The sequence below is a fragment of the Arachis hypogaea genome, chromosome 13 (assembly GCF_003086295.3).
Source record: "Arachis hypogaea cultivar Tifrunner chromosome 13, arahy.Tifrunner.gnm2.J5K5, whole genome shotgun sequence".
Taxonomy (NCBI): Eukaryota; Viridiplantae; Streptophyta; class Magnoliopsida; order Fabales; family Fabaceae; genus Arachis; species Arachis hypogaea.
In genome coordinates, this window is record NC_092048.1 from 93,198,352 (window position 1) to 93,225,626 (window position 27,275).

The 27,275-nt window shown below is 34.0% G+C and overlaps 2 protein-coding genes across 2 annotated transcripts; both read right to left on the reverse strand.

Annotated features, from left to right (window-relative positions):
* Positions 1 to 4,814: 4,814 nt before the first annotated feature.
* Positions 4,815 to 17,349, reverse strand: LOC112732386 (uncharacterized). Its single transcript, XM_025781093.3, has 27 exons — positions 17,099 to 17,349; positions 16,743 to 17,006; positions 16,368 to 16,427; positions 16,168 to 16,260; positions 15,729 to 15,957; positions 14,183 to 14,289; positions 13,842 to 13,907; positions 13,445 to 13,545; positions 12,857 to 12,951; positions 12,693 to 12,713; positions 11,850 to 11,945; positions 11,640 to 11,760; positions 11,383 to 11,520; positions 11,080 to 11,270; positions 10,460 to 10,734; positions 9,718 to 9,819; positions 9,344 to 9,520; positions 8,969 to 9,157; positions 8,478 to 8,719; positions 8,248 to 8,394; positions 6,840 to 7,059; positions 6,465 to 6,593; positions 6,244 to 6,375; positions 5,853 to 5,909; positions 5,594 to 5,773; positions 5,450 to 5,509; positions 4,815 to 5,298 (listed from the first exon to the last, which is right to left on the reverse strand). The coding sequence occupies exons 1-27, from the start codon at positions 17,102 to 17,104 to the stop codon at positions 5,224 to 5,226; spliced, it is 3,573 nt and encodes a 1,190-aa protein (XP_025636878.1). The 5' UTR covers positions 17,105 to 17,349; the 3' UTR covers positions 4,815 to 5,223.
* Positions 17,350 to 20,639: 3,290 nt separating this feature from the next.
* On the reverse strand, positions 20,640 to 23,647 carry LOC140177651 (uncharacterized). Its single transcript, XM_072210796.1, has 4 exons — positions 22,865 to 23,647; positions 22,351 to 22,429; positions 21,194 to 22,071; positions 20,640 to 20,777 (listed from the first exon to the last, which is right to left on the reverse strand). The coding sequence occupies exons 1-4, from the start codon at positions 23,645 to 23,647 to the stop codon at positions 20,640 to 20,642; spliced, it is 1,878 nt and encodes a 625-aa protein (XP_072066897.1).
* Positions 23,648 to 27,275: the final 3,628 nt, after the last annotated feature.

Genomic DNA, 27,275 nt, shown 5'->3' on the forward strand with positions numbered 1-27,275 from the left:
CTGAACCCCTAAAACCTAAACCTTAAATCCTAAACCCTAAACACTAAAACCAGAACCCTGAACACTAAACCCTGAACCCATAAACCCTAAAATCCTAAAACCCTAAACCTTAGATCCTAAACCCCTAAAATCCTAAATCCTGAACCCCTAAAACCCTAACTTCTAAAACCCTAAACCCTGAACCCTGAACCCCTAAACCCTCAATCCTGAACACGGTGAACCAAAATTAATACACTTGGCAAACCGAAAATATGGAAACACACTGAACCCCTAAACCCTGAACCCTAAATCCTAAACTCTAAACCCTGAACCTTGAACCACTAAACCCTAAACCCTAAACACTAAACAAGGAACCCTGAACACTGAACTCTGAACCCATAAACCCTAAACCCTAAACCCTAAACCCTAAATACTTCCCCTGAACCCTAAATCCTAGACCTAAAGCCCTAAACCCTAAAAATCCATCCAAGAAAGAGTTTTAAAACTCCACTAATGTAAGTTAAAAATAATTATATTACTCTTTTAGATTTTTTTTAATAATTTTTATTTAATTAATCACACAGAAAATGTAACTAGCAGTACACCTGATTCCCATATCTCAAAACAAATTCTAATTATTCAACTTAGAAATTAATACAGTAGACGAATCGAAAAACTTCATATATCAATATAGAATTTCAGAAAAAAAGTGACTATTCATTAAAGACTAACAACATTCAGAAATTAACCCTACTATAAGCATGGTGAACCGAAATTTGCTCATGGGTGAACAAAAATTTACATTAATAAAAACTAGAACTTGTACAATCCTCTCTTGGATAATTCATATCTGGTGCATTGTAAAGAGTGGAGCTTGACTGAATCGATGATCCGGAGTTTAAAAGGTTCAACTACAAAATACATAATTAATTGTATATTAGCAAAATGAACAATATTGAATTTTTAACTAATCAAAAGCAAGTCAATTTTACCTCACTTGGAGCTGTCTTTTTCTTTTTCTTCATGGCATTTGAGATCTTTTTTTCCAAGTTTGATCCAAGTCTGTTCTTGGGCCGACCTCTTGTTTTGACACGTGGTGGGCTTTGAAGATCATTCACATTGCTTAATGTCGCTTCTTCATGGGTTAACAAACTTTTTCCTTTCCTTCTCTCTTGATATTCTTCCATCTCAGCCATGACCTTGTCAAATGCTCGGTGCAAAATTCTGATCAACTCTTCAGACTCGGATGCAAATTCACATATATTGTGCGACCAAAACACCAATTCATCAAATCTCTTACTTCTTGGCTCCAGTAGAGGTTTATCTTGGTTGCTCTTGATGTGTGTATGCCTCCTCTTTATGTTCTTGCTCTAACGTTCCAATATGTATTTCGGTGCCACATTATCCACTCGCTCAAAGCTTAGGATGCTTAGGGAATGGCGGCACAATATGCCCCTAGACTCAAACAGCAAGCAATGGCACTTTACATCTCGTGATACTACATCGTAGGTGACGACAAACTTGTTGAATGTGGAGTTGGAAACCTGCTCTATGACTTCATATGTTGTGAAACCTAGTGTTGAATGCATTGATCTTGTGATACAGTTCACTTTACCTCTTAATTGAGCTTGAACTTCCCTAAACTTTTCATGGGTATATACATGTTGAAACTGTGCCTCTATTGCTGATTTTGTTGCGCATGGTATCACGGTGTAAAAATCTGCAGCATCGAATTATCTCTCTGCTTGCTAGGCAATTGTCGTATTGCTTCACGAATTATCTCAAGGAGCTATTCCGTGTGATGAACTTGTTGAAAAATGAATGCATGCTCTCGCTCCTTTGTGTGCTCATCCCGGCCCAAAAGTGGTGATCCAAGTAAACCAGAATCCATATATGCCGATCCTCGGACAGCTCTGTAAACCAAACCAAACTTATAAGGTCTGGTGAACCGAAAACAGTGCATGCTTTGGGAAAAAATATATGAGCATAAAAATAATTCGAATTGAAATCTCAATTACCTGAAAGCCACTTATTGCCTCCGAGGCCGTACTTTCCAAGGAAATCGATCCAGTTTCTGCCAAATACTTCTTTTGTGTACGAGTTCCAAACAATATGGCTCATCTCTTGTTCAATTTCGTTGTGTCCCTTGTAGCCATTTAATTTTCTTGGGATCTTCTTCATAATATGCTAGATGCACCAGCGGTCAATTGTTGTTGGCATGCACAGCTCAATTGCCCTTTGAATCGATGCGCATTGATCGGTAAGAATACCTTTTGGTGCCTTCCCTCCCATGCAACGTAGCCAACACTCAAATAGCCATTTGAATGATTGGATGTCCTCATTTTTCATCAGCGCGCATCCAAGAAGTTTCGACTGGCCGTGGTGATTCACGCCCACAAAAGAACCTAAAACCAAATTGTACCTGCATAAATAACAAGCACACGGTGGTGAACCGAAATATATACACTCACTGAACATCAAAAATATATTTGAAAGAACCGAATACCTATTTGTGTTATACGTGGTGTCAAATGAAACCACGTCTACGAAATAATCAAATGCAGCCATGCTTCTTGTATCAGCCCAAAATGCATGTTTAATGCAATGATCGCCTTCAAGGTTGAGCTAAAAGAATAAATTTTGGTTATTTTCTTTCATTCTTACTAGGTACTTCCCAAATTCTTTGGCATCGTCTTCTTCGGAAATATTTCGTACTTCCCTTCTAATGTAATTCCTGACGTCTTTTTCTATAAAACATAGTTCACGGTGGCTGCCAGCTGCTGCCACAAATGATTGGTAAGTTTTGCTCAGTCTGATTCTAGCTTCCTCGTGGGTTTCAATAGTGCGACGCACGAACATGCTAAGCTCCCTGTGTTGTTTGAGTATCTCAGCCTGGTCTGGACAACAAGGATGTGAGTGATTCAAAACAACTTTGAAAATTGTCCAAAGACCAACATCCTTCATTATATGTACGTAAATTCTGGTCGGACAATTTAACCCAGCTGAAGGGTTTGTCTTCAAAGTTGGAGATATCTTTGATTTCAACCTCCCCTCTCTAGAGCATATAATTAGTCGATTCTTAATCTTATCTCCGTCCCGAGTCGTGTTCCTTATTTTGGTGGAAAAACCGGCAAGTTTGGAATAATGTTTGTAGAACTTTCTAGCTTCTTCTAGTGTCTTGAAAATCATTCCCACCTTTGGGACAAATTTTTCATCCACAACATAGTCGGTCTGCACGGTGAACTGAAATCTTAGTTATGGTGAACCGAAATCTTAATTACGGTGAAACAATTATATAGTGCTTAGGGAACAAAACAGAATATATTCGTCTAATTTTTTTTAGACTCCTTTCTGGATACCGAACCGAACACATGCACATGCTGAATCACCTCTTTAGTACTTACCGAACCGAAAAGTTACTTACATTTACTCACATTTACATATTATCAATTCAATTCAATTCAATTCAGATGTAGATCACCTCAGTCCATTCAATTCACTTCAAATAAAATTAGCAATTTCATTCCATTAAATTCGATTCAAAATTCAATAATCCAAACCTCATCAAATTGATGCGTTTCAGAAGAATCGTCCAAATCGCACTCATTCAACTGATTTGAAGTTGATTCATTCATTGTTTCAATTCAAAAGTGTAGATCGAAGAAGAAAACGAAGAAGAAGATGAACGACGAAGCTAATTGCGTTAAATCAATGCAGATCCATAATGCAGAGAAGAAAAACGCGAAAGAGGAGAACAACGAATTTAATTAGGAAGAAGAAGAACACGAAAGAGGAGAACAACGAATTTAATTAGGTTGAAGAAGAAGAAGAAGAACGTGAAAAAGGTTTACGTTGTATGAGAAGATTTACGTTGAGAAATGTTGATCACGCAAAATAAGGATTACGTTATATACGTTATAAGAGGCGCGTGTAAAACAAACGAGTGTGGGAGGCGTGGAGTGAAAGTTACTTGGATACCATTCATATAATTTTTACATGAATGTAAAGTTTTTCCGTATAAAAATTTAATTAAAAATTTGATAAAACTACAGAGGTTTGTAGAATAATTAAACTTATTTTCTATTATCATCTGAATCTATATGACACATGTTAAGAAAAGATAATATTTAAAAAAAAAAAAAAAACTAAGTTTTGAACCGGTACTGATTACGGGTTAATAATACTTGAAAAATGGGTCAGTGACTCGGTGGTTGGCCAGTGGAATTTCCCTTCTCATCCGAATGATTAAATTCCAAAAGTTGCACGTTGTTCTAACTTCTGAGGCAGAATATGGCACTGATGTTGACAAAATCTAAATTATGTTTTACTGTATAAATAAGGGGTGAGGAAAATAAACATGGTATGGCTTTAGTGGGGATGTTTGCTATTGGAAGTGGGCGTCTAATGTTGACTGTTAAAATCAATTTGACGTTGTTAATTAAATCAATTAGAATTCCTTGGCTGACTGAATCTTCAATTACGGTGGTGCTTACCTTCCACCTCATCTACGACTGACTAACAGGGAAGCACGAACTAGAAGGACTCATTTTATAAGCACCAGTGATGGCAAAAAGGAAGTCAGCAATGGAGGTTGCAGCAGAAGAGGGGTGCTTCTAACGTGATTAGGAAGAAACAGTGCACCATTGGTGTCGGCTGCATCAGCCTCAAAAATCAACTAGTATATTAAAGAAAAAGAAAAGGAAGAAAAAAAAGAGGAGGGGGAAGAAGAAAAATGGAAAGACAAAAGAACCCTAGTATATTTGGGGTTGTTATTGGTCGCAATTAGTATAGTTAGCCATTAACAGATTGGAAGATGATAACTGCAGAATATGTAGTTATGTACACAATGGAATTCTTATGATATATTGAGCTCCTCTGTAAAAGAGGAAACAATCTCATTCAATAGCTCCGTTGGACGGTACTTCATGACCCAAAAAATAAAATAAAAATAAAGAATAGATGCCGCATACAATACCTGTAATTACTAATTAGTAAGTAGAAAACCCTAGGACGAATGACTACACACTCTCAAGCAATTAGCGATGAAAAATCATACTCTGATAGCATACATTCATACAACTTGACAGAAAGCAGACCAGGGTACCATATATATATTGGTAACCATTTTCAGATGAGAAAAACCAGGATGGCACACGACAGAAGCATGATGAACCTTTGGATGAAGGCAATGACAAGAGCCCTTTTCACCGTGAATGGAAATCGCAAGATATTCTACGTACAAAATTACGATTGACTAACATATAAAACAGGGACCAGTCCAGCCATCTTGCCATCCCTGCCAGGACGTTTCTTCTTAACCTGCAGCAAGGAAGAGGGAATCAACATCAGGCAGACTTCCGAGCACAATTAATCTTTCCCATATAAGATGGGCCGAAGTTAAAGCAAATGCTAGCTAGTTATCTAAATTCTAAATTGCTATTTCGGACAAGTATAGAGAGAGAAGACTTACGTAAAACCAGCCATCTACTTCATACTCAATCTCAACTTCTTCTCCGGCCGTTAAACTCAACTGCCAGGGGCAAAAAAGAGTTAATTATCTCCACCTGCCACAGAAATAATAAATCCTACCAGAAAAGTTTTAAAGTCAACTTACTTCATCATCTCCTCCTGCTGTGAAGTCATAAAGTGCAGATCCGAATTGTGGATTTCCAGACGAAGCTCGTTCATCATCTGGCGACCCGAAACTTTGAGATCCACTTCCCGCTAGGGGGTTCTCAAATGATTCATATCTTCCCAAGACAGGGGATGAGTATGGTGGAGGTTCTTCTCTTATCTGAAAAGGACTTGGATTTAATATCTAACCCAAGATTGGAGGAACAAAGAAATAACTAGAAAAGCTAAAGGGATCTTACCGGAGAACCATAACCCTCATATGTAGAGGGACCACTACCTCGGCTTGCTGCCTTGTCCTGCCATTAATTATTCGGATTTCCATAAGTAACTTTTATTTTATTGTTACAAAAAAAGGAGGTTTTCAATGACAGTCCAGAGATAAAAAAAAAAGCCGATGAATCTCTGTTTAAGCCTCCCATGATACCCCTTCTATCCTCACCCGTGAACCACCACTAACAACTAAAAAAAATATCAATCCCATACTGACATATACATTGATACCCAAAAGATAAAATAAAATAAAATAAAAATATCAAACAAAAATATGAAAAGATCAAAATAGCATCAAAATAGAAGCATGGGACATGTTGCAATATACATTGATTCTTAATCATGGTATTTTTTTTTTACCGTAGTTTGTGATGATGGTCGGGAACTAAATAGTGAAGGGTAACCCATTCCGCCAAAGTGGGATGATATTGAAGTTTCAACTGATCCTGTTGAGTCTGGAGACGATGATCCCAATGATCTTGCATCATCTTCCTGTTATCCCAAGGAGTTTATTAAAGTGTTCCATACCATAAATAATGCTCAAGACGTTCTGAGTAGGAAAAAAACTGTCTTATTCTTACCTCCATCTCAGAAGGTTCTAAAAGTGTTTTTGCCCACATATCATCATAGCTAACTGAAGGCCTAGATATCATATTCTCTTCATCAACTTCTGGGGCATCTGTTCCAGCGCCAGCAAGAAATTCATTTACCTAATGCCAAAAACAAGCATAAGTTTTTTATCCATTTAAATTCAACCAATATGTATACAACAAAGCAACCATAAAGATCATTAAAGTCAAGTCATTTAGCGTAACTCTGAAGAATTATAGAAGGGTGTCACTTTGCTGTTTTCTTTTCCCCACTGGACAACATACTTTGCTACTGACAAAAGTATCAGTAAAATTCTATGACCAAAATAAGGAAAACACGAGAGATAAAACTTGACCAACTCATACCCTATTCATTGCTGGTGCATTGTTTCCCCACAAGCCATCATCTCCAAGGTTCGCTGCCCAAGCATTTACTAGGTCATCATCAAGTCCATCAGGCTCAGCAGGTGCTGCTGCTTTGGATTCATAGATGAGGTCAGATATACCAGTTGCAACAGCTGGATCACTCAAACCAGTTGATGCACTAATATTGTGGCGTGTACGATAGATGTCGATGAGTTTGCCACTGAAAGAAATTTGGAAGAAAACGTTTTAGACATAATATCATTAATACAACCATAGCTAATAAACATTTCATATAGTTCAAACAAAACACCATGATTAAAATATGACATGGAACCAAAACTCAGGTTTTCTCTGTTTTTAGGATTTTAAAGAAGAAAGATATTTTTCACCTATAAAGATATAGCAAAATAAGTATTGAACAAAACTTTGATGCAGTGATGTTATCTTGTTCCTATACTAATGAAAGTAATTAGAGCAAAAAAAATCAACTTATGAAATCTGCTTTCTTTTCTGCTTGGCTGCGCAAAATAAGTTTTCATCATTTGATTTATCTAGCTAAATATCGAGTGTAAAAAAGACTTGGTTGTTATTGTATTAAAAATTAAATATTGGGATTTTCTTGTCTGAAAGTTATCTTTATAATAAATCTGAGAGCTTTATCTCTACATAATGCATGCACGTGGCGCAAAGGTTGCCTGCCTATAGTGCCCTGAATGAAAACTTCATAAACTAGTCAAAAGAAGTTACCCCAAAATTGACCAAGCAAAACTAAGTGCCAATTCTACATGGAAAAGGCTGGGGGCAACGTAAGAGTTCTATACTGGATCTTCCATGTGGTTTCTTGCAGTAAAAGACAACATAAAAATATTCAAATATTTCTCGATTGATTATCTCAGGCAGCTAAATGATGCTTCACCAAGCATATTAGGAGTGTTTTAATTATATAGCACAGCATTCAAATTTGATTAGCTCATTAGAAATGGTATCAGAATTCTAGTGCTAATTGATGTATCACAAAGAATTACAAAATAGAGGGGGGTATTTGGGAGACCTCTCAACTCTGCTAAGACTATAACAAATTATCAAAGACCAGTGAGTAGACCTCTATAGATGTGCTAGCTGATAAGTTTTAGCTTTTACAAATGCATAATAAACTTAAGATAGGACTAATGCCATCAAATGATCCATATAGCCAATTACACTTGGTGGGAAAAGGCTCTATTGTTATTGTGGTTCAATGCATTATAATTTATAAACTCAGGATTTAAAGTTTTAAATGAGCAAGACCAAAAGTGGAAGAAACTAGAAAACCGAAACTCCACTGCCTACAAAAACTAAGGGGCTACCACTGTGACAAGAAAAATGTACGATCAACCCGTTAGAGAGTGCACTGTAAACAACTTAGTACCTTATTGGACCCAAAGGAAGATACTTTGTTCTTGGAACATAGCAAAACAATGAAACAAGGTCCAGTAGCCTTTCGTGGGTTTCATATAGTTTCTTCAATTCATCATCAGTCCATTCTTTCTTAGCATTGTCATGATTGCGTATTTCCCTATTCAAAACCACAGTTCAACAGCATTATTAATCAACATCAATAAAACTGAAGCAAGCACAAAATTAAGATATGGTTCTCACTTGATCAAATCATCTTGCGCTCTGTACATCTCATCCAACACTTTTATCATTGGACTTAATAAAACTCCAAGGCCTGTACCGCTAGCTCCTTGATCTTCTCCATTGCTGAGATGTATGTCTGAGAACTGTGACTGCAGACCACCTTGTGCCAAAGTGTGCAGAAACTCATAAATCTGTAACCTGAAAGGTTCACCAGATCTGATTGCCATTGTTGTAAGAGCCTGAGCAGCAATAATTCGAATCTGCACATCCATTTAACAAGAATTTAAGTTACACAACAAAATGAATAATCATTTAGTGAAGATTCATAGAATTGAATCAGAGTATCAGACTAATAATTTGGGAAGGCCAACCAACACTAAGCTATAAAAATAAAATATATCATTCTTTTTCATGATGTTAGTATAAATGTACAATACCATTTAGATAATAAAGTCAAATCTGAGGGGTAATAAACAGGTAACAAAAGGGAAACCACAGGAGATATATACCTCCCAGCTGCCATTAAATGCACACCTCTGTAGCCTAGTCAAAGCACTAGCTAGAGTAGGATTACGAGAACTAGCAGCAGCAACCATTTTATCGGCATCTAACATCATTAGTGCAGTACCAGGTGGAGTAGACGATTCCCAAGCATATTCAGAAGCAGCATAATTTGCATTTTCTCCAAGGAACCATACCTAAAAGCATAAGATGATAGAAAACTGAGAATTTAAATATAAAAAATAACTGAGTGATGGATCTTGCTTATGAATGATGGAGCAACTCTACAGATGCTGATAACTGAATGTAACAACAACAACAACAACAACAACAACAACAACAACAATAATAATAATAATAATCTACCATCAGACAATGCTTACAGCTGCTTGGACTAATTTTTGTAAAGCAAGAGCAGACTTTGGGTCAGATGCAGACACCCTATCCACTGAAGTAAGACCAAGCATAGATCCAGGTTGTGGAGGTGGTAGATCAAGAACAATAGTGACTGCTTCTAAAGCTTTGTGTTTCCCATCAGGAACAGCTCCAACAAGACAAGTCTGAAAACAAACTACTATACTTAGTCAATTATTCATTCAAGTCAAAATGAGCATGCATGCAACCACAGTTTTATGTGTATTCATACTTGAGTTTACCTCTCCTTAATCATTATCACCATTTCATTACTCCATTATACAGAGCTGCTTGCCACAACAGATTTAAAAACGCCATCAAGGTAAAAAGCATACAAACTTACCTTCCAAAGCAGTTGTAGCACGTCAGCATCAACCTTTCCTGGTACTTTAGTAGCAAATATTCTTGCAATTTCAAGAAGCGTAACAGCCATATCCGGAGAAGCCTTCAAACAAAAGATATTGTTAATGCAAAATCTATGCTTTCCGTTATGCATGAATAAAGGCATTGCTGTGCAACTTCAAAATGAATGCTGCAAAAGATCACTATCCAAGCTCATTCCCTCAATAAAAGCATCTTTTGTTTACCCTTATTCAGCGCATGGATCATGATGATGGCCAAAAGAAAAAGAAAAAAGTTTGGAAGTATTTCAACAAAGGATAACTCAACTAACAAAGTGTACTAATTAAATTAATAAAGTAATAAAAGGAACAAGGAGTTTGAGATATAAAACCATGTATAAGCTTTCATCTAACAACTTTACAGGAGTTATCTTTGACAAAGTGATTAAGAATTAGCTACTTGGTAACCTATTCTTCTAAATGAAGTTGAATTCAGCACAACGAAGGTTGATCCTAATTCCTAGGCACTGTCAAAGGTTCAAGTCTATATGACCCTTGTGTGAAGTGGCATATTAGATATAAAACAATCAATAAATCTTTCCTATGATTTTATGAGATTTTTATCCTCCGTTTAGGCTGAAATTCAACCATAGAATGTGATCATCCTTCAATCAGTGCTTTGTTGATTAAACCTGTTTTGTGCACGAGAAGGTGGATATAATATCCATAAGATAGTCTGTTTACCTTAAACCGAGCATGTAGAGTGAGTAGAACATCATTCAACAGTGCTGCTGGCCAAGCTGGATCAGACAATTCTGAGGCAATAATAGATTCAAGCTCATCAAATGAGTCAACTGGGCTTTGCATCCAGATTAGTGCCTTGATCACCATCGCTCGTACATAAACACATTCACAAGCAACTGTTGTCCGTACGACCTCCATTAATGAAGCCAATAAACCCGCGATGGTATCTCTGCCACCACTTACACTGTTAGATATTGAAGAAGTTCTTCGAACACCTACACCAAAGCATCAATTAATTACACTATTAGATGACAGTAGTTCCAGATACATGGTAGACAATCCATTAATCTACTCTGTGCACCAATCACATCCTTGTGTAAGACTATATATTATAAGCATGCAACAAAAACGTTATGCTAGAGACAGCTCTGTTAAATATAAAAAATAAATAAATAAAACTGTTAAATGAAGGCTCCAGGTTGGTTTATTATCTCTATCAAAGATATTCGATTGTGGAGAACCTTTGAAACTACATATCTATATCTATCATCGAATTTTTTGTAATAGAAAAAATGCCCAAATATGCAAGCATGTACTATTAACAAATAAATGTCCATTACTTTCAGGATGTGTACTTTCATCTGAATCATTAAGATCAGCAGCCTCAGCAAATGTATTGATATGTGTCCCTTCATCAATATCCTGCATGCCCAAAGCAAAAGCAGCAGCTCGACTTTTCCCCATCTCCTGGACAACTCTAGATGCTGCATGAAGCACGGGTCTAGAAAAGCTACGGAAAGAACTTTCTAACCTGAAAAGCATTAAATGACACACTGTTCATAAGTTCAGAGAATTTTGACAACTTCAGAGTTCAACAAAATGAAATAGAATGCAGGCAAAAATAAACAAATGAGTTTCTGAACCTTCTCATTACAAGTTTTATAAGAGGTTGCGGACGTTTATTCTTAGATTTATCTTTAGAACTTTCCTTGGAAGATGCATCCGGTAACTTAAGAATCTCTCTGGTCAAACGGTACCACCCAGAAGCACGCTCCTCAGTCCTAGAAAATATAAACAATATGTTAAACATTGTAGTTTTCATAAAATTTACAGCCAAGCCAATCAAATCAAGAACTATCGTTATAACAAATGCAGAGACTAATTTCATGTCATAAATCACCTCTCAGAGTTATCATATTTTCCAAGTACGCAAATAATTGCCTCAAAGCAGACTTTTTCACTGGGATCCAACAGAAGTTGATAGAGCACTGAATTGAACTGAGATCTAATGTCTGATCTTTCTGTATAGTAAAGCAAAACACATTTAGTTATCCAAAACATCCCATGGATCAGATTTAATTAATCAACATAACATTTTCAATACACCAACCATCTAAAGATCTAGCTCTTGATATTGTGCAGCATAACCTAGCTAGAGAAACTCTAGCAAGAACATCATGCAAGTGGAGAACATCTAGTAAAGCCCCTGCAATGTACACCCATGGGGTAAAAAAAAAGGAAAAGAAAACAACATTAGCCAGCAATTTAGCTGCAAGGAACAACATAAAACACAATTATTATAACCTGCAAAGCCTCATTTCTTATAATGGCAGTGATCGAGTGAGTATGCGATTAGGTAGATGTATATCTTGATTCCATGGTATATTAGATGCCAGAATTAATGTCTAAACTATAAATTACAAGGCACCTCTTAAGTATTATAGGCCATAGGTATCATATTGTGTCGACGTGCCATAATATGTACCAGTTTTGTAACTTTTAACGAACGTAATGTTGCATTTATTTATTTTTGTGTAATACAGCATTGTAGTATATGCATGCTATACTTATAGACAAAAAAAAAATATATATATATATATGTCATTACTACTCGTGAGACCCTTCAATGTGAAAAATTAGGTACATGAAACTCCCCAACTCCAATCCTTCTTTGTTAATACTATGTTTAAATTTATACTTAAATCTCCTGAATTTTTTTCATATTCAAATCTCTTAATCTGTTGGTAAAAGTATTGCAATGATATCACGATACAACCAATTCTACTGAAGTATTAAATTTTTTATAACTACCCTGTATCCTGTAATATTAACGACTATGGTTATAGGTGAATAACTGGCTCTCCTTGAATAAAGAAGATATCAAATCCTATATCATGTTCAAACAACCAACAAGAAATGAAGGAAAAACAAATAAAAGATCTGACCAGCATACCTCCAGGCTGTGCATGCTTTCCTGCAGAAGAATATTCAGAGAGTATTAGATTGAAGGAGGATTGTTTTCCAACATTATAGTAAAATTACAACAACAACAACAACAACGACGATGACGATGGAACACCACTTATACAAAACTATTCTGAAGATCTAAACTGTTACCTAATGCCATTGCTACAGCATAAGGGTCCCTTGTAGCCAACTCAGAAACAATTCCCAGCCCATGCCTCACAGCAACCGGATCAGAAGATGAAATCCTGAAGTCAACTTCGTTCAGTACTTATGACTATAAATCACAAACTACAAAGGGAGAATGTGAAAACCAATAAACTATGCAATTAATGGTAGGTTGGTAAGTCCAAATAAATGTAAAGCATGAAGCAAAAAGTTGCTATACAAAAATAGGCTGATAGGCCATGAACTATCATGATCCTCTAAGCTGTGCTTCTTGAATTTTCATAATCAGAGTAAAGATATAAGGATACAGAAAACCCTATCAGTCATACATCACGATTCAAACAACTCATACATTTAAATGAAAATCCATAAGAGTAGAAAGTTAAATTTTTTTAGGGAGTAAAAAGTCTTGGCTTATTTGATAAACAGTACTTCATTAAAAGATAAAGGAAGTACTGTGTCAAAACTAAGAAATGATATACTTTATATGGAACTATGCCCAAAAAATCCTAACTTCTCTAAGGTTCAAACATGAGCAATAGCTAGTAAATGCTGGATATGAGATCAACTTACCCTAGTATAGCATAATGGAGAAATGCTGGATTCCCAGGATCGATAGGGAGTCTTCTTAGAGCACTCAAGGCAGCAAATTGCAGATTGGTTCGGATGATAGACTATGTCATCAAGAATATAAGGAAATATAAAAAGGACTGCAGATTAAACTAATATATAAGATATTTTAACTTTTTTGTTTGATATTTTGAAAATAAGCATAAAATGTTGGCATATCATCATAACCTATACACAAATTACGTTACAACTTACGAGAGAGGTAAGAATAAAAGGTAAAAAGATCCCTGATAGGAAATAATTCCGCAAGATGGTTATTAGATGCAGAATTTTTCAGTACCAGCAGTTAATGAAATTAAAGAAGTATACAGATAGTCACATATAAGCCAATAATCTTTACCTCTTTATCACCACCTTTAGTCCCAACCCCAAGTATGCCTTTCTTTCGCTTTGGTGGAGTGCCAACCTAAAATGTCAATAGCACCATAATGTCACATCTTAATTATAAAGAAACAAATTATTGTTAGAAAGAAAGTAAACAGTGGCCTCTATTTATGACTACGGAACCAGAACCAAATCAAAATAGAAGCTAGAAATCTAAGGGTGAGCTCAATTTTCAAGCACAAACCAACATTTCCAAACAACTAATTCAACATGGAGCTGACTTTACGACAAATTAGAAATGAATAAGCAACACTGAATATCTTATAAAGATAATGACGGTAACGGAGAAGCACAAACCTTCTCTAGTACACCAAAAACAATTTCATACAATCTGGACAATACTTCAGAGTTGGATGAAGGAGCATATGTAAGTGCCTTCAAGGATTGGAGTCTTCGAGCATGAACTTCAAAACACAAGTTGAATGTAGATCAAAAGATTAACCCGAAAACATTAATGAGGACATGCTTCAACAACTAAAACCCATTAAATGAGGACAATTTGATTTTTAGACAGGCTAAACGTGTTTATGATTATGAAAAATAATGACTCCATTGGTATCTGAGTGGATGAGGATGTCCTGATTCAACAGAAATATATACGATAGCTATTCACAATTAAAATATAAAATGGTGCATCCATCATGATAGTTTGGTATTTTAAAACCCCACCAATCACGTGCAAGTTCATTAGCCAAAGAGCATAATATCTACCATCCAATGCTCTGAACCACCCCCCCCCCTCCCCCCTTCTTTTGTTTTCCTTTCCAATGCATCAAGCCTTCTCAACGCTATAATCTCCATAAACAATTTATGCAAAAATATACCCCACCTTAGCCCTAGCAATGTCTCACTGCCTCTAGGTTTTGTACACTTCATAAATGCATTTCAGTCTCATTGCTTCCTATGTTTTGTACACTTCATAAGTGTTTATGCCATTCTTTACTGTATTTGGTTTTAGAATAACTCGCATTTTAAATTTAACAGAGGGCCTTTAGCCAAGCAGGTCTCATTGAAAGATATTAAGCATCTTGCTTCTAAGGTCTACCTGGTGTAAGGTTATGGTCTGTATATAAAGGGATCTCTCTAAACTCTATTCATATGTGTAGTACCCTTCCCTTTGTATTAATAATATTTTCTTTATATCCAAACATTGCCTTCAAACGAGGGCCAAAAAGAAAACATCCAATGCTCTGAACCACCCCCCCCCCCCCCCTTTCTCTCTTTTTGTTTTCCTTTCCAAGCATCAAGCCTTCTCAATGCTATAATCTCCATAAACAATTTATGCAAAAATATACCCCACCTTAGCCCTAGCAATGTCTCACTGCCTCTAGGCTTTGTACACTTCATAAATGCATTTCAGTCTCATTGCTTCCTATGTTTTGTACACTTCATAAGTGTTTATGCCATTCTTTACTGTATTTGGTTTTAGAATAACTCGCATTTTAAATTTAACAGAGGGCCTTTAGCCAAGCAGGTCTCATTGAAAGATATTAAGCATCTTGCTTCTAAGGTCTACGTGGTGTAAGGTTATGGTCTGTATATAAAGGGATCTCTCTATTTCATATGCGTAGTACCCTTCTCTTTGTATTAATAATATTTCCTCTTATGGAAAAATTTCTTCTCCACAATTACTGCAGTTAATTAGAAACTTAACAACTCCTTAAGAGTTCTAAGTAATTTGTCTACAAAAAAAATTTCAAATTAACAGCAACAACAAAGAGTAAAATAGCTATCAATTTTGAGGTAGAACAAATGAGTTCATCGACAAAAAACATGAAAGAATGCAACCTTCTGCCATATTTAAAAGTATTACGCTAACAAACAAAAGTGATTAATTACTCACACTCAGATTCAGCATTTGTGGCTTCGGCAATAAGCTGTTCTACTATCCGTGGCACAACATCAGCTCGAGTGACACCTCCAACTGCATCAATGTCAGCCAATGCATCCCAGTTAGGAGTGGGTATCCCACCGCCTGCGGTCAAACCTTGGGAGCCATTGTCAGACAAGATTCTAGCCAGGTAGTAATAGACATATCGTAGCACAGTTCTATCTTCGCACTGCTGATTAAGCTACAGAATAAAAAATAAAATAAAATAAACAGCAAAGCTATATGATTTTTCCAAACAAATTAAGCAAAATATAAATAAATGCATAAGGAAAATTCAGTAAGACACAATATTCTACATTTCGATGTCGGTGCAATTCAGCAGTAGGCCCATCCAAAAACAAGGAATCACATGTATGTAAAAGTATTCAAGTTCAAGGTAGTTAAAGCATACCATGAGAAGAGAGGGAGCGAGCGAAGGATCCACAGAATTATATACGGCAAGTTTTGGAAATACATGTTGCACTAATTGCCGCTGAGAACTTCTCTGGAGTCGAGTTATCATCAAGAATAAAGCATCAGCAAATATCCCTCAAAATTCTAACATTAAGTTTAAGAAGAAGAAGAAAGAAAGAACAAAGTTGCAATACTTACCTGATCAGAAGTGGCAGCTAGTTCATGGATACTTCTCGCAAGTTGTGAATATGAAACTGGCTGGAGGGAGAAAGAGCAAAATTCAAAGACCAAACGCAAAGCACAACATATTATCTTCTGGCGCAAAAAAGATCAAAAGAAAGTTCCAGTTCTATGTTCATCATCAGCTACCGATTTCCAAAGAGACACACTAGTTTTGCATCTCATGAACTAAACACGAGCTGATAAGACCACAGAGCATTCAAGTACATGTACAAAACCAATATTTATGAACTCAACACTAACTGATCTACGATGCGCACAGCAAATTCGCTAACTAGAAACGCCAACTTTGGCAAAGCACGAAAGAGAGGTAAAGAGACGAAATCGCGGAACCTTTTTCTTTTGTTTTTGCGGCATAAGATTGGCCCTAACTGGATTCAAAGCATTTTTGGCAGCAGAAAAGGTATCGTTCTGGATCTGCATCAATGCGGCTCGCTTCGATTTCTTCTCCCCACCGGGCTTACCCAGCGCCGTGGGAAGACCTGATGCCGGTGACGCCGATGCCGGAGACGCCACTGCAGAGGACGCCGAAGACGATGTCTGCGTAGGCGTAGGGTCCGCCGTAATCAGATCCATGAGCGTTGTTCCAGACGAGTCCTGAGGAAATCATGGTAAGTTGAGAAACGCGAAGAACCATAGCGTAGAACTTGTTCTAATTTTCGAGTAAGAGCGTGTTTGATGAGACTTACCGCCATTCGTTGAGCTGTGAACGAACGCAGAGAGAGAGAGAACCTTCTTTCGCTGTGTTTTCTGGGTGTTCTACTACTTCGTCACCGAGGGGGACGCCAACCGTGAAAATGGAAGACTTCCGGCATTGTTTTTTTTTTTTATTTTCCTTTTTTCAAAAATCTTTTTCTTTTTCTTTTTCTTTTATGAAAGAAAAACATTAATGATTTGTTTATTAGACGAAAACAAGATATTTAAAGTTAACACCTCCTTCATATTATCAAAATCTCTCACAAACCTTAATGTGTTAAACATTTTGAATTTTATGATATTGCACTTAAATTATTAATTGCATTATTTTACTTAATTATTTAATAATGTATCATCACATGAATTGAATTTATTGAGCCAATCACTTATTATGTCAAAAATTTTGTAAAGTACAAATATTTTATATGTTAATAATAACATAGAACATAGAATAGCGCTTAACAATTTTAAACTATATCTTAATAATATCGAACATTTATCTTTGTTAGTAAATTACGATAGCCAGACTAAACGATAAAATGATAAATGAATTTTTTTTTTTTTTGTATTTAATGATAAATGTTTATGTTGCGTTGAATGGTTTTTACTTTTGAGGCTCAAATACATTTAGGCCCAAATATATTTAAGACTTCTGGCCACTTAATCAGCAATAGTTGATCCGCATTTTCTTACCGAAATATTTTTATTCTTAGCAAACTTCAAAAATTGGCGAAAACATAAATCACTTAAAATATTAAAAATAGAGTAATTATCCAAATTAGTTTTTAAGGATTTTAAGAGTAGATATTTTAGTTCTCAAAAAAAATTAATACAAAGGCTAATTTTTAAGATTTTATTTCGGCAGACAAATCAGTTTCTAATTTATTTTTCGGCAGAATAACTACTCAGATCAGTCCCCAAAGATTTTAAAAACGGACATTTTAGTCCCAAAAAAATTAATATACAGATCAATTTCCAATGTTTTTTTCTATCAGACATAACAGTCTTCCATTTAAAAAAATAAAATAATTATTATTATTATTACTATTATTATTAATTGCACAATAATAATATACCATAATTTTTTTGTATTTTTTGGACAAAAATAATGATAAATTTATTTATTAGATTCTTATGTATATATTTCTAATAATAATAATAATAATAATAATAATAATAATAATAATAATAATAATAATAATAATAATCAATAAAATTATTAGAGATTATTCTACAAAAAAAAAATTTAAGGTTGAAATTATTTAATATTTTTGTATTTAATATAATCAAAAGATGTCCTACTTTAAAAATCATATTTGTATTAAAAAAAAATGTTTTAATTTAGATTTCAAAGCATTATTATTAACTTAGCTTTGTACATGTGGACATGACTCTAACATATTAATACACTCTTTTCGTTAGAAACAAGTAAGGTGAATAATGATGTTTTGAAATCCAAATTAAAATATTTTCTTTTAATACAAACATATTTTTTAAGGTAGGACATCTTTTAATTATATTAAATACAAAAATATCAAATATTTTTAACTTAAAATTTTTTGTAGAATAATCTCTAATTATTATTATTATTATTATTATTATTATTATTATTATTATTATTATTATTATTATTATTATTATTATTATTATTATTATTATTATTATTGAGTGACTATGTACGTGTGTATATATATATACTTTTTATATTAATTAGAAATACATACATAAAAATCTAATGAATAAATTTATCATTATTTTTTTCTAAAAAATACAAAAAAATTATGGTGTAGTAATATTGTACAAATAATAATAATAATAATAATAATAATAATAATAATAATAATATTTTTTTTGGATAGAGGACTATTATGTCTAACAAAAAAAATGTTGGAATTTATTTGTATATTAATTTTGTTGGGAATTAAAATATCCGTTTTTAAAATTCTTGAGGACTGATTTGGGTAATTACTCTGTCAAAAAATGAACTGAGGACTAATTTGTCTGCCGAAATAAAACTTTGGAGATCAATCTTTGTATTAATTTTTTTTTAAGACAAAAATGTCCAGTTTTAAAATCTTTATAGACTAATTTAGGTAACTACTCTTAAATAAATATAATATTTATCGAAATATATATTGTGAATTATGAGAGAAGGGGATAGTGAATCAAATAGCGCAATTCTTCAAGGTATTACACACACTTTCTTTTAGGCTTAATTCGCCCCCACCAATATACAATGGTGTGCAAAATTGGTTACTGGCGAATTTTCTGTAGGATACAATGAAGAACACTTTATGCACTCACACAGTCAAGCCTTACACTAAATGATAATTTACAGAATAATATTCTCTATTCTTTCTTTTGCGCATAAAAAAAGTGTTGAGATGGATTCACTAGCAATAATGAAATGAGAAAAATTTATAGAGACGGAGTACATGCAGCTACGTACTTAATAGACACAACTTTTTAAATAGTTACAACCTTTCAATAGACATAACTATTCAAATAGTTGCAACCTTTTAACAGGCATAACTTTTGATTAAGTCACAACTCTATGAAGAGATGTAACTCTTCAAAGTAGCTTTTCACATATTTTAAAAATATATCTCACAATCCCCCACCATTTTCAAAATTTCTTTTCAATCCTATTATTCTGGAAGTTTTATGCTTTCAGTAGAGGTATCTTGCGATTTGAACCTTTACCTAATAACCAGTGGTATTCACTCATCCGAATTTAAAATGGTAGTCAAGCTTTGAACCATTTAACTCATATGAACAAGCGTGCACTGATGACACATAAAATTTCGGTATCATTTAGATGTTATATTAAATATGACACATTTAGTATACTACATAGCCTTGTGTCTTGTATCCTTTCATGAGTGCTCTAAGAGTAAAATCTTAACTTTAAGAACCGACTTCAGTTCACACTCATATAGGTAGACTCTATCAAAAGTATTCCATAATTAAATACTTCAGCAATAATATACTTGCTATAGGTCTATTAAAAGCAAAGCTCATTCTGTTCCTTTATACCATTATGGTTCCAAGTACTTTTTACCTTGGGATGAAAGAAATAATTATGAGTACTTGCAATTACTCTAATAGTGTACTTTACCGCATTGAACTCAAGACTTGACGTTACTCAAGTGTGAGTTGGGTTTCTACCATTGGTAATTATTTAAAATACGGATTTTAGTCCCATCCCTTTTGATGTTTTAAACACAAAATCCCTTGTCAATCCTTTCGTCAAAGGATCTGCAAGATTTTGTTCTGACCTTATAAAATTTATAGATATAACTCCATTACCAATAAGGTTTTTAACAAAGCTATGTCTTACTCCAATATGCCTAGATTTTCTATTATAAACTTGGCTATAAGCCTTTGATAATGTTGCTTGGCTATCACAATGTAGAGAAATTGGTGTCATTGGTTTTGGCCAAACTGAAATTTCATGTAATAAATCTCTAAGCCATTCAGCTTCCTTGCTTGCTGCTGCCAAAGCAACAAATTCTGCAGCCATCGTAGAGTCCGTTATGCAAGTTTGTTTCTTGGATCCCCAAGAAACAGCACCCCACCAAGGGTAAAGATCCAACCACTTGTTGATGCATGATCCTCTGTATAGCTTATCCAACTGGCATCTGTATATCCTTCTAAAACAGAAGGTTCACCCTATACAGCAAAGTACAGTTTATTGTTCCTTTCAAATATTTTAATATTCTTCAGACAGCATGCCAATGGTCTTTACTTGGATTGCTTGTATACCGACTTAAGTGACCTATAGCATATGCTATATCTGGTCTAGTACAGGTCATAGCATACATTAAGCATCCAATTATTTTTGCATACTCAATTTGTGAAACAGACGAACCTGTATTAGGTACTAATTTAATACTTGGATCAAAAGGAGTATTCACCGAATATCCTTCAAACTCATCAAATCTTTTTAATATTTTTTCTATATAATGAGATTGAGATAATCCTAAATTATGACCATCTCTAACAATTTTAATTCCTAAAATTATATCTTCAGCTCCCATATCTTTCATATCAAAATTACTAGACAAAAAATATTTAGTTTTTTCTACCTCTTCTAAATCAGTACCAAAGATAAGCATATCATCAACATATAAACAAATCATAACACATTTACCATTTTTAACTTTACTATACACACATTTATCAGATTCATTTATTTTACATCCATTAGCACGAATAGTTTCATCAAATTTTTTATGCCATTGCTTAGGGGCTTGTTTCAATCCATATAAAGACTTAACTAATTTGCACACTTTATTTTTTTGACCAGCAACTATAAATCCTTCGGGTTGCTTCATATACACCTCTTCGTCTAGTTCACCATTTAAGAAAGTTGTTTTAACATCCATTTGGTGAATGACAAAATTAAAGATTGAAGCAAGTGCTATAAGCACTCTAATTGTAGCAATTCTTGCTACTGGTGCATATGTATCAAAGTAATCAATTCCTTCTTTTTGTGCAAACCCCTTAGCAACTAACCGTGCTTTGAATTTATCAACAGTTCCATCTACTTTCATTTTCTTTTTGAAAATCCATTTAGAACTAATGGCTTTTGACCCACGAGGAAGATCCACTAATTTCCAAGTGTTATTTCTCATTATTGAGTCCATCTTATCTTGTATTGCTTCTTTCCAAAAATCTGAATCTCGAAACCTTATAGCCTCTTCATAGGTCTCAGTATCACCTTCCATATGAAGGCATATAGGTGCAATGCTATCTTTTGATTCTCCTGTCCCTTCCACAAGGAACATAAAGAAATCTGGTCCATAAGTCTTTGCTTTTCTTATTCTCTTACTTTTTCTAAGTTCAATATTTTCAACGGGCTTATTTTCTACATTTTCTTCTTTTTCTAAGTGAATTTTACTTTCAGGTCTTGGAGTTGAATTAAATCTATCCTCTAAGAAAATTGCATCTCTTGATTCAATAACTGTATTAGCAGAGTATGATTCATTAGATTCAATAACTACAAACCTATAAGCTTTACTGTTCTCAGCATATCCTAAGAAAATACATTCTATACCTCTTTCTCCTAATTTCTTTCTTTTAGGTTCAGAAACTTTTACTATTGCTCTACAGTCCGAAACTTTAAAATATTTAAGATTAGACTTTTTATTCTTCCAAAGTTCATATGGAGTTATTTTATTCCTTTTATTAGGAATTCTATTTAAAATATAATAGGCAGTTAACATAGCCTCACCCCACTAACCTTTTGCTAGACCAGAATAAGATAGCATAGCATTAACCATTTCTTCCAACACTCTATTTTTTCTTTCAGCAATACCATTCTGTTGTGAAAAATATGGTGCAGTGGTTTGATGAATAATACCAGTGGACTCAAAATAACTAGGATTATAATATTCTCCTCTACGGTCAGACCTCAACCACTTAATAAAGGTTTCATGTTGTAATTCAACTTCAGTTTTAAAAATCTTAAATTTATCCAAGACTTCATCTTTAGAATGCATCAAATATATGTAACAATATCTACTGAAATCATCAATAAAAGTTACAAAATATTTCTTTCCACCTATAGTAGGCCAACCATGCAAATCACATACATCAGAATGTATTAATTCTAATAACTTTGAATTTCTTTGTACTCTTTGAAAAGGAAGTATTGTTATCTTAGTTAACATACAAGTTGTACATACATCTAATTTTTTAACTAATTTTGGAATAAGATTATATTTTATCATATCATTTAATTTATGAAAATTAACATGTCTTAAACGATTATGCCATAAATCAAAGGACTCAGCAATATAAACAGAAACATTATTATTATTAATAGTATTTACAATATTCAATTTAAACATATTCTCACATAGATATCCTTTACCCACAAACACTCCACCCTTAGACAGAATAAATTTGCCTCCTTCAAATACAGACTTAAACGCATACTTGTTAAGTAGAGGAACAAAAACTAAATTTTTTCTGACTTCGGGTACATAATATACATCAGTAAGAGTCAGTACTCTTCCAGAAGTGAATTCAAGTTTCACCGTTCCTTTACCCATTACTTGAACAGTTGATGCATTTCCCATATACAGAATAATCCCATTCTCTTCTTTGAATGTCTTGAAAAAATCTCTATTCTTACATACATGTCGAGTTACACCAGAATCTATCCACCATGATCCAATGTCTTCAATCATGTTGATCTCAGAAATTACAGCAATAAGATTATCTTTTATTGCTGTGTCATTCTTTTCTTTCTTTTTTCTTAAGAAACGACATTCTTTCTTAAAATGTCCTAGTTTTTCACAATGAAAACAATTTCTTTTCTTTTTATTTTTTCTAAAATCACCATTGTTACCTTGAGATTTATTAAAATTTTGGTATCTCTTCTTGTTGGGCTTGTTGGATTTTTCATCTTCCATTACGTGAAGATTAGCATGAGCACTTTGCTCTTTAGTATCGTCTTGTTTACGATACTCTTCTTCAAGACGAAGGTGATTACTTAATTGCTCAAGAGAAACATCATCCTTTCTATGTTTCATAACTCTTTTGAATTCTTTTCATGATGGAGGGAGTTTGTCAATAATTGAAGATACAATGATGGTATCATCCATGTGCATGTTATGTTGCTTAAAATTATTTAAAATACGCTCAATTTCATGCAGTTGTTCCATGACAGATCTACCATCAACCATCTTATAATTATTAAAGTGAGTGACAAGAAATTTCTTACTTGTTGCGTCCTCGGCCATATATTTTGCCTCTAATTTGTCCCATAATTCTTTTGCGCTCGCAACATTTTGGTAGACATCAAATAATGCATCAGCCATGCCATTGAGTATGTGTCCGGTGCATATATAGTCATCGTTGTCCCATTTTTACCTGGCTCGTGTTTCTGCAATGGCCTCCCCTTCAACTTCTGGTGGTCTTGGTATGGTAAGAACATATGCCACTTTTAGTGTTGTGAGAAGGAAGTGCATCTTCTTTTGCCATAGTATGAAATTTTTACCATCAAATCTTTCTAACTTGACAAAATCCGACGTCATCTCCTTAATTGATGCGGTGACTATTTTTGTTTTATTGGTGAAGAATTAAGCCTAAAGATTGTGAGTTATGAGAGAAGGAGATAGTGAATCAAATAGCGCAATTCTTCAAGGCGTGTGTTACACACACTTTCCTTTAGGCTTGATTCGCCCCACCAATGGTGCGCAAAATGGGTTATTGGCGAATTTCCTGTAGGATACAATGAAGAACACTTGACTTATTTATGCACTCACACAGTCAAGCCTTACACTAAATGATAATTTATAGAATAATATTCTCTATTCTTTCTTTTGCGCATAAAGAAAGTGTTGAGATGGATTCACTAGCAATAATGAAATGAGGGAAATTTATAGAGACGGAGTACATGCAGCTACGTGTTAGGATTTGGTTGAATTAGTCCCACATTGCTTAGGATAGCAAATGGAGTGGGTGGCCTAGGCTATAAATATGAGCCTAAGTTCTCCATATTTTTTGCACCAGTTGGAAACACTTAAAGCTTGTATCTGACTTTTCTTTTCCTCTATACTCTTTGATTAGAGAGTGTTGTGAGGTGTAATTAAATATTTGCTTTGAGAGTGTGGGTGTACTGGGGTGCCGGTGTTAGAGAGAAAGAAGTCTATGTGTTGTAACAATTTTCACATAGTGATATTCTTTGGTTGTCATTTGACAACGGCCATGGTTTTTTTTTTCCAGTAATTGGGGTTTTCCACGTTAAATTTTTGTGTTGTGATTGTATCTATTTTATTTCTCTGTGAAAGGTATTTTCTCAAGGGGGAATGGTGTATTATTCCCAACATGTGGTATCAGAGCTTCGTTTCGGTGGGATTTATTCTTAGTATGCTCTGTGGTTGCAGCCTAGTCTGACCTTCCACATTAGAAAAGAATTTTGTCCTGTGGCTTGAGGTTGATCTTTGGTTGCTGTTGTTGTTGCTGGAAGGCAGTGTGACACTGTGAGAGTGCAGTTCGGAAAGGTTCTGGCTAAGGAGAGACTTAGTATTTAAGTGTGTCCATTGTGACCCACCTCTCTTTCCTGGGACCCTTCCTAGTGCACGGTCTACAGTTGAGTTATACTATTCCAGTATACGGTTGCAACAATGTCAGGATATTCAAGTGCTGTGAAGCTTAAATAGAGAAATTTGATGGAAGAATCAATTTTGGCTTGTGGCAAATACAAGTCAAGGATGTGTTGATACAATCAGGTTTGCACAAGGCGTTGAAGGAGAAGTATCCTCATGGTATTGCCGCACTGCCATGGATAAGGATAAGTTGTGGCAATTGGGTCCACAATTACACACGGACATTGGTTGGCATTGAGATGCAAGGTGTGTGGCGGAATTATGTCGATGGCTGAAGAACTTCCAGGAAAAGTCAATTTGGAAGTTACACCATGAATTTTCAGCAAGGTTTCGATCTGTACCAAGGCGAAATGTTTGGAGTGGTCTAATTCCAAGTGAGTATACTTTCATGGTAGAGTATGATAGTTCTCTGAACTATGATTGTCGGTATAGACAATGGCAGCAAAGAATTGTCGGTGTTGACTATGGAAGCTGAAGATGTGTGACTATTTCAAACAAGGTGGAGATTATTAGGATTTGGTTGAATTAGTCCCACATTGCTTAGGATAGCAAATGGAGTGGGTGGCCTAGGCTATAAATATGAGGCTAAGTTCTCCATATTTTTTGCACCAGTCGGAAACACTTAAAACTTGTATCTGACTTTTCTTTTCCTCTATACTCTTTGATTAGAGAGTGTTGTGAGGTGTAGTTAAATATTTGCTTTGAGAGTGTGGGTGTATTGGGGTGCCGGTGTTAGAGAGAAAGAAGTCTATGTGTTGTAACAATTTTCACATAGTGATATTCTTTGATTGTCATTTGACAACGGCCGTGGTTTTTTTTTTTCTCTCCAGTAATTGGGGTTTTCCACGTTAAATTCTTGTGTTGTGATTGTGTCTATTTTATTTCTCTATAAAAGATATTTTCTCAAGGGAAAATGGTGTATTATTCTCAACACTACGTACTCAACAGACACAACTTTTCAAATAGTTACAACCTTTCAATAGGTATAACTATTCAAATAGTTGCAACCTTTTGACAGGCATAACTTTTGATTAAGTCACAACTTTATGAAGAGATGTAACTCTTCAAAATAGCTTTTCACATATTTTGAAAATATATCTCACATATATTAGATAGAGAATTTATAATTTTAAATACACGTACATATTTTGAGTACATATAAAAAAATTTAAAACATAAATCAAATACGGTGTATCATATATAAAAAAAAAAATCCTAGATACATCCGAATATGGGCATAACAAGTTTAATGCAAGGGTCTCTGAGATATGTATTTTACTGTAATAAATTGACTATAATATTATATACTCGTATTATTGTATTAATATTGTACTCATACAATTAATTAAATATTTAAGTTAAAAAAATTAATAATTTAAATTTTAAATTAAATTAACAATTTTATTTCATTAATTATACTCATTATTATATTCATATGTACAAAATCTTTTGATGGGTCGATATAAAGTGTTGGTTTGATTTTTATTTTTTTATTTTATTCAATTTGATTTCAATAATTTAAATTTTTTAAATTATTAAATATTTAATTTAAAATTTAGATAATTATAATTTAAATTAATAATTTAATTTAATTTAATAAAAAATATAGTCATCTTATTATATTCATATAATTAATTATAAGCACTATCCAATTAATATTTTAAAATTTTTTGAGTATGAATACAAATATTCGATGAATATTTGATAATTAAAAGAATTCTATATTTAATAAAAATAAGTGATCTAATTATTGTTTGTACTATTATTTTAGTGTGTGTAAATATATTAGTATCATAGTACAATAATACGAGTACATTTATTTTTATTAGATTAAATTAAATCGTTAATTAAAATTATAATCATTTAAATTTTAAATTTTAAATTGAATATTTTGTAATTTTAAATTATTTGAATAAAATGGGATGAAATAGTAAAATTAAAATCAAACTAATATTCTTTTCTTCTAGTAGTTGTAATTTTTGCCATTGAAAAAAAGAAAGGTTTATTGTTGGACTGACCTTCAATAAGTGTATAAGTTACGACATTCCAA

Bases quoted from the DNA above. Each gene is read 5' to 3' on its own strand.
- LOC112732386 (XM_025781093.3), bottom strand. The intron at 16,428-16,742 runs GTTCCGCGATTT...TTCTCCCTCCAG, and splicing joins CGCAAAAACAAAAGAAAAAG to CCAGTTTCATATTCACAACT. The intron at 14,290-15,728 runs GTGAGTAATTAA...TGTGTTTTGAAG, and splicing joins CACAAATGCTGAATCTGAGT to TTCATGCTCGAAGACTCCAA.
- LOC140177651 (XM_072210796.1), bottom strand. From the start codon at position 23,647: ATGAAACATAGAAAGGATGATGTTTCTCTTGAGCAATTAAGTAATCAC. The intron at 22,430-22,864 runs GTTAATTTTCAT...TTTTCACAACAG, and splicing joins GGCATAATCGTTTAAGACAT to AATGGTATTGCTGAAAGAAA. The intron at 22,072-22,350 runs GTTAGTGGGGTG...CTGCTAATACAG, and splicing joins TTATTCTGGTCTAGCAAAAG to TTATTGAATCAAGAGATGCA.